The sequence below is a fragment of the Hyalella azteca genome, unplaced genomic scaffold (genome assembly GCF_000764305.2).
Source record: "Hyalella azteca isolate HAZT.00-mixed unplaced genomic scaffold, Hazt_2.0.2 contig13566, whole genome shotgun sequence".
NCBI classification, from domain to species: domain Eukaryota; kingdom Metazoa; phylum Arthropoda; class Malacostraca; order Amphipoda; family Hyalellidae; genus Hyalella; species Hyalella azteca.
Genome location: NW_025943482.1, coordinates 197083 through 210393, shown reverse-complemented (window position 1 = coordinate 210393; position 13311 = coordinate 197083). Strand labels below are relative to the sequence as shown.

Below are 13311 nucleotides of genomic sequence, written 5' to 3'. Positions count from 1 at the left end.
TTATGATAACTGTAACGCCGTGTTATGATAACTGTAACGCCGTATTATGATAACTGTAACGCCGCGTTATGATAACTATAACGCCGTATTATGATAACTGTAACGCCGTATTATGATAACTGTAACGCCGTATTATGATAACTGTAACGCCGCGTTATGATAACTATAACGCCGTATTATGATAACTGTAACGCCGCGCTATGATAACTATAACGCCGTGCATGTTATGATAAATGTAACGCCAACGTTATGAAGCTATGACATAATGGTTACAAAGTTGAAACTCTGGCTTTCTATCTACAACTGCTTCAACTCAAGCGCGTGCCGGGTGCTAGGAACTCACCACGTGCATGCCGGTGAGCACGTCGACCTCAACCTCAACACACGCTCCTCCCCAGATGGTGTATCCCTTGGGGAACTCTGACGTGTTGGGCCTGCGAGGAAGGAAAGCAAGCTTTAATTATCAAATAAGAAACAAGAATTCTGGAGCTATTGACAATAATAAGCGCGTCATATTTTGTCTGCTTAGAGTATCACACATGCAGTACAGACGCCGCAGCTCACCAATATCGTTCGCTGATGTCCACGTCGGCGAGGATGGCTTTCTTCACAAGCTCCGGCCACGTGATGGCGGGGTCCTGCGTCGCCTTGAAGGCGTCCAGACGCGCCTTGAGGCGTTCACAACACAGCTTCACGCCCTGTACGCAGAGAAGTGAGTCATGTACGCAGAGAAGTGAGTCACATGGTAAAAGTGATGAGTGAGTCACATACGCAGAGGTCTGAGTGAGTCACATACGCAGAGTTATAAGTGAGTCACATACGCAGAGATATGAGAGAGTCACGTACGCAGAGTTAAGAGAAAGTCACATACGCAGATTTAGAAAGGTAATATGGGCAGAGTTGTGAGTAGCTCATATACGCGCACACGTGTGGTTCGTCTCGAATTTTTGCTGAAGTGCTCAGTTTTGTTTTGTTCCATTTACGCGCATACGGAACGGATGATCGAACTCCTCAGATCCCTTAAAATCCCTTTCCATGAGTACTGCTGCTAGCTTTGGACCCCCGCGGTGGGAATAGTGGACGCGATCTAGCTAAAATTTTCGACTCTGATCAGCGGGACGCACAACACAAGCACACACCTCGACATTCTCTGCACAACCCAGTCCACCTTAACACTCTCTGCACAACACTACACTGCGTGTTGTAACGTACTTGGCAGACGAGATCAGAGCCGAACGAGCCCCCCGTGACGGTAGAGTTGGCGGTGGTCACGTTGCTCGTGGGCTTCACGATGAACTGCTGCATTGGCAGCCCCATAGTTGCCGCGGCCACCTGAACAGCCTGGTGGGGGAATTGTTTCTTTAGCGTGGAATAAGTGCAAGTATTTCTTTCTAGTGAGAGAGAGAGGTAGTGGAGGTACTTTTTCTCAGTGGAAAGGAAGTGTTAGAGGTATTCCTTTCGACAAATTATTAGTATATATGAGTATATACAATAAGAAGGCAACGCTCCTGTGGAGGAAGCTCGAAAAAACTTTTTAGAGCAGAGACTATTTCAGAAACAATTTTGTTAGCAACTGAATTAAAACGGTGCTTGTTTTACTTTTCGCTAACTAGGTTACTAAAATTACTAGCTCCATGCACACTAGCAAAAAGAAAGAGAAGTCACAATCTACAACAAAACTCATAACTACATGTATAAAAATTCTCTCCTTTAGCTTGTACTACCATGCCCATGATTAGATGCACTCAGACAAATGAATGGATCAAACTATCTAAATAGTAAACATTTTCTTGCCCACAGCAAGAGTAAACGTATAACAGAGAGTAAAAGTATCACCGATACGCCTTTTTGCCTTGTCAAACCGGATCAGGATGACCAACACTAGGGCAAAAGTGCATCACTATTTGCACAATGTCTCACGTAAATCTGTGGTTGTTTTGGGTCAGAGACCCAGGCCCTACCTTGCATTGCAATACCCGTGACTCTATGGGCACCAGACCCAGGCCCTACCTTGCATTGCAATACCCGTGACTCTATGGGCACCAGACACAGGCCATACCTTGCACTGCAATACCCGTGACTCTATGGGCACCAGACCCAGGCCCTACCTTGGTGTTCATGCCCTGGCCCATCTCAATGCCGCCGTGGCTGATGGCGATGGTGCCGTCCTGCTCGTAGATGGACACCAGGATGCCGTAGCGCAGGGGCGGGTAGTCGTATGGGTACTTCATGGGCGTCACCGCCAGGCCACGCTTGCGCCAACGGTTCTCCTGGGGATCGTCAAATATTCAATTCTTTGGTTTACCTTCATTTTTATATCAACAATCGGTTTAATGAATTTATTCCTTTGGAACGTTGATTATTTCAGGCAATATTAGAATTATGTCATAGATACGTGTCAAAAAATGTAAAAATATATTATGCCACGGTGTTTCAAAAGTGTACAAAAATTGTACTCGTAGGAATTTTGTTCAGTTTCAACTAATTTCACATGAGACCAGAAAGTTTTATTTAACTGGACAGCCGGAGGATAATTCCGAGAATCTCTCTTCAGGCGGTTGATAATATCACAGTTGACCGCAAAGGCATTACGAAGGGGATTAAAAATAGCCGCTTAAGAAGCTACCGGTATTGTTTCTAATAATTCAGAAACCAGAACAATCAAAATAACAGCCATGGACTCGGTCAAAACAAAGCTAAGATGGCTGCTAGTCTGTCTATCAAGGAACAATCCCAACTCACCCGGTTGAATTGCTCGACCTCCAGCTTGCGCTGCTCCAGCATTGCCTTCTCCTTTAGCACCGGCAGGATGGAGGTCTTGAAGACGTTCGGTCCTCCGTCGGCAGGCTGCTTCTCGTCCGCGATATTTAGGATGTTGATCTCCCGCACCTCCAGAGGATCCTTACCCAGCTCAGCAGCAACGTGATCCATGATGTTCTCTGCGAACGCGATGTACTCCACGTGCCCTATGGAAAGAATCTAACGTCACAAGAAGTTTTTACTCTACTTGTCCTGAAGACAGACTGATCGTCATCCGCTTCACTTTCAACCAAACCGATCTCTTTTCCCTGATCTTCCGCTGCTTCCCTTCCAACCAAACCGATCTCTCCTACCTGATCTTCCGCTGCTTCCCTTCCAACCTTCTCTCCTACCTGATCTTCCGCTGCTTCCCTTTCAACCTAACCGATCTCTTCTACCTGATCTTCCGCTGCTTCCCTTCCAACCTAACCGATCTCTTCCACTTGCTTGCCTTTTCGTCACTAATTCATATCTCTCCCTCTGCTTCTTGTAATCTATCGGAGTTGTTTTACATCATTCACAAGACACACGCCACTCGCTCAACCTGGCCATCATCCTACCACACCCACCAGGAGTGCGGCACCAGGTGTTGGCCGCCGTGTCCAGAATGGCGTTTTGGGGAGAAATGGTCCATGATGGACTGAAGTAGACGTTGGTGGCGATATTGCTGGCCATCACGGCCGTAGACTCATTTGGCACGTGGCCAACCCCTGAGTAGACCTCCATAGCCACGGCCTCCAGCCTCCCTGTGTCTGAGAATCCCACCTGAGAAGATAGGTCGTGAGGTTGTAAACGGGTATCGATATTATTCGATAACAATATGCGATTGCATGTAAACCAAATGTCGTTATTGATAAACGATTCAACAACATCTACGACTATCAGATATCTACGTTTAAAAAATAATTCAAATAAAATCAATGAAGTGGCATGTGATAAAGGCTGAATATATATCAGGATTATGCAGTTGGAATATAATCATAAATAATGTAGGTAAAGGCGTAGAAGAGAATACACGTGTAAGCGACGTGTAAATCGAGAATACAGACGGTCGGTAGTGACGTCATCCTTGCAGTGATAGATGGCTTCTGCAAAGTAATCTTTCGTCCCTTTTTATTAGGGATTTCAGCCCTTGATATGCAAAGGAAAGGAATTTAATTAAGGAGCTCCTTCATAGATTCTGCTCTCAGGACGTGGACACTTACAAAAATGCGAATGGTTTGTCAGTGCAATTACAGTTGAATGTCAGCATTGAAATACGAGCCCAATTTACCCGTAACTTTTAGCGGCTGAAAACGATTTAGATTTCAGTCACAATAGGAGGCGTAGAAGGATTCAGTACCTCGTAGGAGGCGTAGTAAGGCTCCCGCCAGCCGATGGAAGACATGTTAGTGCGCAGGTCCTGGAAGAGGCGCACGGGGCGGCGCAGCTTAGCGGCGGCGACCGCCACGGCGCAGGCGCTCAGATTGCAGCGCGACACCTTGTGGCCGAAGCCCCCGCCCAGGCGCCGCACGGTCAGGTTGAGGCTGGTGATGATGATGATGAGCGTTAGTAATGATTATGTAGAGCGAAGGTTCCCAGTAATGATGAGCTTTAATAATGATTATGAAGAGCGAAGGTTCCAAGTAATGATGAGCGTTTATAATGATTATGAAGAGCGAAGGTTCCCAGTAATGATGAGCGTTAATAATGATTATGTAGAGCGAAGGTTCCAAGTAATGATGAGCGTTAATAATGATTATGAAGAGCGAAGGTTCCCAGTAATGATGAACGTTAATAATGATTATGAAGAGCGAAGGTTCCCAGTATGATGAGCGTTTATAATGATTATGAAGAGCGAAGGTTCCCAGTCACGATAAGCGAACACGGCCGACAACAATAGTGGCTCGGTCAACAATCACCTCGCAGTCCCCCCATGCATGCACCTGCTGACCGAAGACCCAACCAATCATCTCTCAGTCCTCCACCTGTTGACCGGGTATCCAACCAATGACCTCTCATATGAGCCAATCAAAACCTCTCAGTCCTTCACCTGTTAACCTAGGACCCAACCAATCACCTCTTAGTCCCCCACTTTTTTGGACAGGTAGCCAACCAAACATCTCTCAGTCTTCACCTGTTAGACGGATGCCCATCCCATCACCACTCAGTCTCCCACCTGTTGACCGGGTAGCCAACCAATTATTTATTAGTCCCCCAACTGTTGGCAGGGGACCCAACCAATCACCTCTCAGTCCCCCAACTGTTTCCCCGGGGAACCAACCAATCACCTCAGTCACCCACCTGTTGTTGTGATTCCGCGGTCTCAATTTTGCAGGAGACCCCCCTCACCCACCTGTTGGCCGGGACGTTGAGCACCTCAGCGACCACCTTCTGCGTCTCTTGCATGAACTGCGTCGTGGCGATGACGTCATAACCGTCCTCCAGGGGCATCACCCGCGCCGTCATTAGCTCCATGGTGAAGTGGTACTGCGAGGGCACCTCCATCTTGCCCTTCACCCTATGCGACGCCTTCTCCATCAGCCCTTCGGTACGTAGGCATTACTCATCGTCAATGATATTCGTAACTGAAAGCCTAATTGCTGAATGACCTCCACTGGACAAAGAGATAACCTTTTTTCTATACGGATAAGCCAACCGTCGTCGATGCTACAAGTATCTCAATTAAAACCGGTTGACACTCGTGTGCTACAGTAGACAATGGGTTAACAAGAGGGTTACGGCAGAACCAGTTTGGGCCCCTAATGAGTGATACTAGACAAAGCCTTGCATGGTGAACAATGTTAGAACTTTGACTCCATACCAGCTATGCACCCTGCCCAATAAAATGAACAATAGTCAATGCTTAAATTGACGTCATGAATAAAGGGAGGGTTTAGCACCTTTACCATCCTGGTCCCCGAAGACGACAGACGAGGCAGGCTTGCCGTCCCACCCGATAGGGAGCTCGAGGCGGTCCTTCTTGATGGCCTCCTGGATGGACACGACAGGCTTCTTGATGTCCGAATACGTGACTTTGACGAGCTTTGTAGCGGCCTCTGCCGTGGCCCGATCCCGGGCCACAATAAGCCCGAGGGGCTGTCCGTGATAGAGGGTCCGGTCTACAGCGAACACCTACAGACATAAATATACTATATATCAGACTGAGGGGCTGCCCGTGGTAGAGAGTCTAACCAACGTTAGAAATTGACGAGAAACATTGTGTCAGATCACTGAAGTGAAGCAGTCCTAGTTAACGAATAGACGAAAATATTCGGAACGAAAATTCGAACGAATTTTCTTTGCATTTATCTCATAAAAGTTTCGAGCCTCGAGTTTAACTGGACAAAAGTCCAGTCTTAATAAAATATGTCACTGTTACTCTTAGTTATTATAATTTTACCTAATAACAATATAACATTATTACATGATTTACAGCTTAACAATGGTCATCACACTCACTGGGTCAGGCTTGACGGGACCGAACATATCCATGGCGAAGTAAGAGTTCTTCCCAGGAATGTCTGCCGCAGTCACGAAGTCCACCACACCAGGCACCGCCTGGCACACATCCAATGTCCATATTAAGATTATATATAATAATATGTTTATGTCAACTTTTGAGGAAGTATCCTCGGAAAAATCCCTGTAAGGATACTATAACGGTAGGATACATGTGGGCACTTGACTGAAAAAAATAGAAGTGTTCTTATAATGTTTGACGGTCGCCACAAGTTGACACGAGTGGAATAAGGTTGAAATAACCAGAAAATGGGTACTCATGTTGGAAATCGTAATATCATTTTTATTTAACCTTAAGCGTAATTAATGGACGAACTAATGATATTTCCATAGATATTCAGCCCTGTAATGGTATTCTTATAGATCTTCAGTCCGGGCCTACATAGTCCATAGTTTTAAAAACGCCTTCTATTTTTAAAGTGCGTCGTAAAACACTGCCTTCCAGCACTCATTTCAACTCTACCCTCACTTTAGCTAACGCATGGCTGCTGTCCCCATCACCTGCCCCACCAAATGTCCCATCACCAGCTCCCCACCCATCCCCCGCCCCTCAGTTCCCCAGTATCTGCCCCTCACCAGCTCCACCAGCAGTGGCCCCCTTCTCAAGTCCCCCCATCAACCACACCCTCATCCCAGCATGCGGCCCCACCACTTACCCCATCACCCGTCCTTCCCCAGTTCCCTATCAACCACCTCTCACCAGTTCCCCATCACCCTTCCCTCACGAGTTCCCCCATCACCCTTCCCTCATTAGTTCCCCATCACCCACCCCGTCTTGAGCCCCCATCCATGACCTCCCATCACCCTCACCAGAGCCTGGGTGGCGTCGACGCTGTCTATGGCGGCGCAGGCTTGCGTCGCCTGAACAAAATATGCGTGCAGTTCACCGGCCGCCAGGGGCACGTCATCCGCAAACTGAGCTTCCCCTGGAGATATAAAGTGGCATGACTATAAGCAAATATTGTAGAAATTAATACAATATTATAACATGACAATGTATATCCTAATACGATATTATATTGTACTAAAGTGATGTATATACTTAGATAGATATCATTCCAGTAGATGCGGGAGTACCATCATGATTGAAATTCCAGAATTTAGACAACCATAAATTTCAACAGAACCTATCTGTTTCAAATTTACCCCATTACCCCCGGTACGCAAAATTATAACATTGGTGTACATCACCGATGTACCCGAATTACTGAACATAAGAGTACTCCAAAGTCTCCCGACCCCAGCGTATTCTCGCCCAGCACCCCGACGTACGAGCCATGCAGGCAGTGCCCCGATACGCCAATGCACCCCAATAAACCCCCTCAGTACCCTGACGTACCCGCGACCTGCACAAGAGACTCGATCTTGGGCAGGGGCTGCCCGACGGGCCACGTGTCGGGGGTCTCGTCGAAACTCTGCTGCCCCGACGACAGCCCGCGCACGATCTTGTCTCCCGCCGAGCGCACGCGGGGGCTGCCTCCCACCACCCCCACCACCATCTGCGTCAAAAATTGCACAAATTCCAGGGGAATTATGACACTAATACTGTCTAATCCAAGGGGGTAGCATACGTAACAGGGAACTAACACCTACATGTCTACGCAAAGTAGGCCGCAAGTGAGGGCAAAACTAACCACACTACCGCCTACGCCAAGTAGATAAAAAGAGTTACATGGGCCTAACGTTTCCAAAGCTTGCGTGCGTTAATAAACAAGAGTTATAAATAACTAACACCTCCACAGTTTGCGTCATGCGGGAAAAATTCTCATGAAATTAGCACTTCCTCCTCCCTAGTCAAGTTGATAAAAGAGATGGTGGCTATATCAAAATCCTGTAAAAACCATCAGCTGCTCAGCGCATTCGATGAGGACATCTAGCCGACCATAATTCATCGGGAAGAAATAATCAGAGTCCAGGACTGAGACGTGTTACTGACCCAAAGATATGGTAAGACTTGAGCGAAACCCTGCCATTCCCCCACGATGAGATACTGATTTTGTCAATAAAGACAGGATACATCAACCTGTTAAAGGAGGTCCTGTTGATATGGGGTCAGGGGACAATACACAAAGGACATGAGGATGAAGCGTGGATGAATATCCCACCTTGTAGAAGAGGCACTGCACCAGGGAGCGCCTGTACTCCGGGGACCCTTGGTGGGGGTCTGGGTGAGGCGTGGCCTCCTCGGCCAAGAGGCGCGCGGCCTCCCGCACGACGCTGACGTCAGACAACCGCTTGCCGATGAGGTAGCGCTCCGTGTTGCTGGCTGACACCTGCGGCAGGAGGGAACACTTTAGTGCTGACACCTGCGGCAGGAGGGAATACTTTAGTGCTGACACCTGTGGCAGGAGGGAACACTTTAGTGCTGACACCTGTGGCAGGAGGGAACACTTTAGTGCTGACACCTGCGGCAGGAGGGAACACTTTAGTGCTGACACCTGCCTCTGCATTGAACATTCACGTGGTCTGAACCTCAGCTCCTAGGGGTGAGGTTGTCAGACCAGACTGTCTGCCTCCGTCAGCGCTGACTGAATGCTACGACCAGCCAAGGTGAATCAGTTGAGATACATTTCTTCAATATTATAAAATATATTGTAGCAAACAACAAGACCCACACAACAAGTCCCACACAACAAGTCCCACACAACAAGTCCCACTCAAGTCCCACACAACAACCCCCACACCCCACCACTCACGAAGTGTTCCCCCAGTCCCCCAAACAGGAGGCGGGGAGCCTCCTTCACAGTCAGGTCGTCCCCCAGCAGGAGGCGGAGGGCGGCGTTGACGTAGGCGTGGGCGTTGACGGCGCGCGGGGTGATCTTGTAGGAGCGCACGCGGGTGCCCGCGGGCAGCGGGGGCAGCAGCATCGCAACGATCACCTTCCCCCGCAGGTCCAGCTGGGGGACCTCCAGCACTGGGTGCTGCTCCGGCTGCTGCGTCGCCGCGTTCGCTGCCACCCGACGTTTTAGTTTTAATTATATTTTATAAATCCAATCAACGTTTCTAGTTGTAGTTATATTGTAGAAATCCACTCAAAGTTTTGATTTATTATTATATTTATATTTATTATTTTATTTATTTATTTATTTTATTTGTTATATTATTAAAGATATTCTAATATATGCCGCAATGATACTATCTTGGGATGCTGCTCCAAGCGTCGTTACGTTCGACTATTTATTTTATAGACTCACCCACGAGCATGTGACTCACCCACGAGCATGTGACTCACCCACGAGCATGTGACTCACCCACGAGCATGTGACTCACCCACGAGCATGTGACTCACCCACGAGATGTGACTCACCCACGAGCATGTGACTCACCCACGAGTGTGACTCACCCACGAGCATGTGACTCACCCACGAGCATGTGACTCACCCACGAGTGTGACTCACCAACGAGTATGTGACTCACTCACGAGCATGTGACTCACCCACGAGTGTGTGACTCACCCACGAGTGTGTGACTCACCCACGAGCATGACTCACCCACGAGCATGACTCACCCACGAGCATGACTCACCCACGAGCATGACTCACCCACGAGCATGACTCACCCACGAGCATGACTCACCCACGAGCATGACTCACCCACGAGCATGACTCACCCACGAGCATGACTCACCCACGAGCATGACTCACCCACGAGCATGACTCACCCACGAGCATGACTCACCCACGAGTGTGACTCACCCACGAGCATGACTCACCCACAAGTATGACTCACCCACGAGTATGACTCACCCACGAGTGTGACTCACCCACGAGCATGACTCACCCACGAGTATGACTCACCCACGAGTGTGACTCACCCACGAGTGTGACTCACCCACGAGTATGACTCACCCACGAGTGTGACTCACCCACGAGTATGACTCACCCACGAGTATGACTCACCCACGAGTGTGACTCACCCACGAGTATGACTCACCCACGAGTATGACTCACCCACGAGTATGACTCACCCACGAGTATGACTCACCCACGAGTATGACTCACCCACGAGTATGACTCACCCACGAGTATCTGGGCATCAATGGCGGCGAGGGTGAGGAACACGTCGGACGGGAAGTTCTTGTGTCGGTTCTTCATGGCGAGGTTGCCCGCCCACGACCCGTTCTGCAGGACCATTATCGTTGTAATTTAATCATTAATGAGAATTATAATTACCATTTATTTAATTTTCATTTAATTTCATTAATTTCAATCATTACTTGTAATTATAATTACCATTAATGATCATTAGGTAATGATCATTAGGTGATGATCATTAGGTGATGATCATTAGGTGATGATCATTAGGTGATGATCATTAGGTGATGATCATTAGGTAATGATCACTAGGTAATGATCACTACTAGGTAATGATCACTAGGTAATGATCACTAGGTAATGATCACTAGGTAATGATCACTAGGTTATGATCATTAGGTGATGATCATTAGGTAATGATCTTTACCTTTAATTCATTTATTATACCATACATATTGTTCACGATCGGATACGAGTTGGTGAATGAACTATAAAGCCTGGATCGGATGTCAAAGAATCGTTTTACATTATTTGCATGGTTTTATTTATTTCTTTATAAGGTTTAATATTATTTCTTTGTAAGGTTTAAGCTGACAGGGATGAAGCGAGGCTTTCATTTTGCCGCGTATAGTGATTATATTTCAGAAAACGAAATATTTTATCTACATAAAAAATTATACAACTGCAAGATTTTGTTGATCATATCAACATATAAATGCAATCGTGTCCGTTATTGTTTTAAGTTATTTACTTAATGATTTCATTACCAAGTTTGATGTCTTCGTAGTTTTTACCAAATATATCAATGGGATAATTTCTGTTTAGAATTTGCCTAAACACATTTCGTTGGACGTACGATTCAGATTTGACAATTTTCAGAATTATAGAACATATTGGAATATAATGGAATATAATGGAATATAAGGGAATATAAGTGAATATAATGGAATATCAAGGAATATAATGGAATATGGGAATATAATGGAATATAATGGAATATAATGGAATATAATGGAATATAATAGAATATAATGGAATATAATGGAATATAATGGAATATAATGGAATACAAGGGAATATAATGAAATATAATGTCATGACTCACGTTCCTGACGGCGAGGTTGGCCACGACCTGCCAGTGGTCGGCCATCTCCTTCAGGTGGCCGTAGCCCGCCACGGCCTTAGGGCCTTCACACACCGACCTGCCATCAGGTTACATCAAAATTTATTAGATTTTGAATAAATTTTTTGCAGGAATTTTTAGGAATTTCTCCTGTTCGCTAAATTAAAGTTAATTAAAGTTTTTTAAATTTAATTACTGACACCGACCTGGCCATTAGGTTCCAGCGTAATTTATTAGATTTAAAAAAATTTTTTTTGCAAGAATTTTTTGGAATTTTTCTTATACGTTAAATTATTATGAATATTTCGATAGATTTTAAAAAATTTTGCTTGCACGGCAAAATATTATTGGAATGTCAATAGATTTTAGAGCAATTCCTGACCAATTTAGAGCAAGTGTAGGTGGACAAAAATATAAGGTTGATTAAATTTACTATAGAAATTTAATTTTATCAATTTAATTTTGAATATCAATCTTAGTTTTTTATCAATCTAACTTCGGATAAAAAGTGTGGTCAATAAAATCTTCATATTAAACCTTCACTGTATACACTGTATTATCATACACTTAATTGGCATATAGTTCATTTATCACACTAATTTACTACAATCAACTCTATTAATTTCCCTATTAATTAATAATAATAGTAACTATTCATTACACTAAGACACAATAATCCTATTCAACATCTCCTCTTTCAACTCTCTGGTTTCTCATAGCATAAACTACACATTTAGTCAATGAAACAAACGTCTTCACTCCATTCTCAATAGTAAACAAAATATACTCATATATACTCATGCAAATGAAAATATATCTCCGTTCCATCCTCAATAAACAAACGACATTCTTTACTCTATTAAAAAGAGTATAAAGCTACTCACCTGAAGACATTTTTCACTCCATCCTCAATAAACAAAATATACTCATCAGTCAACTAAAATCATGTCTCCACTCAATCCTCAATGAACAAACAATACTCTTTACTCTATAAAAATTATATAAAGCTCCTGACCTGAAGACATCACAATGAAAATAATATACTCTTTACTCATTTAAAAATGATATAAAGATACCTGAAGACATCACAATGAAAAAATATATTCTTTGCTCTATTAAAAAGAGTATAAAGAGACCTGAAGACATCGATGCACTGGTTGAGGGAGAGCCGCGCCCCCAGTTTGATGGGAGACTCTGCTATGTTGACCTGCTGCATCTCCGGCACCTGCGCTAGACTGATGAACATCGTGTACGGTCCGTCGTTCTTGAACACGCCTAGTTGCCGGGTGTAAATTATAATTTCTTTTATAGTGATAATAATATATAAAAATTATCCTAAAGTATGTCAAACACACTTGGTCTCCATGCACATATTTTATTTGTAATATAAAAATGTAAGTAAAAACAAATGAATCTAAGTACTGTGTGAGATGCCTGGGGACCGAGCGTATATTACAATTTATAATATACTTATTGTAAACATTTATGATTAAAAAAACGCGTCTGAACAGAATGATCAACTAAAGTCCCTTAAGACGAGAAGATGCACAGAATTAAGCGAATTACGTTCACAATGGATATTCACAATTACAGATACTGTGTTAAATTAACCTTAAAGAATTAGACTTGTTGTGGTTCGAAGAAAGAAAAAGGAGCGAATATGACTAGCATTAATTCTAATATACCTTTTCTTGATTATTATTGTTCTCTTATATTAGTCATCCTGATGTATATTAGATCAAAAAATATAACTCAGTACTCACTGCAGTGAGTGACAGAGAGCGCATTTTCTCGTCGACGAAAACTTGAGGTCACGGACGGACGGACAGACGGACAGACAGACAGACGGACAGA

At 44.8% G+C, this 13311-nt stretch overlaps 1 protein-coding gene across 1 annotated transcript in view; it reads right to left on the bottom strand.

Moving 5' to 3' along the window:
* Positions 1–343: 343 nt before the first annotated feature.
* LOC108676789 (xanthine dehydrogenase) overlaps positions 344–13311 on the bottom strand; it is a gene marked incomplete at its 3' end in the record, with an annotated part of 18595 nt that continues 5627 nt past the window's right edge. Inside the window, 17 exon segments of the mRNA XM_018164927.2 lie at positions 344–434; positions 565–698; positions 1213–1341; positions 2109–2270; positions 2743–2966; positions 3369–3564; positions 4142–4325; positions 5135–5324; positions 5682–5913; positions 6241–6339; positions 7111–7226; positions 7640–7799; positions 8406–8573; positions 8997–9250; positions 10319–10421; positions 11440–11536; positions 12594–12732. Coding sequence (XP_018020416.2) covers positions 344–434; positions 565–698; positions 1213–1341; positions 2109–2270; positions 2743–2966; positions 3369–3564; positions 4142–4325; positions 5135–5324; positions 5682–5913; positions 6241–6339; positions 7111–7226; positions 7640–7799; positions 8406–8573; positions 8997–9250; positions 10319–10421; positions 11440–11536; positions 12594–12732 — 2678 coding nt within the window.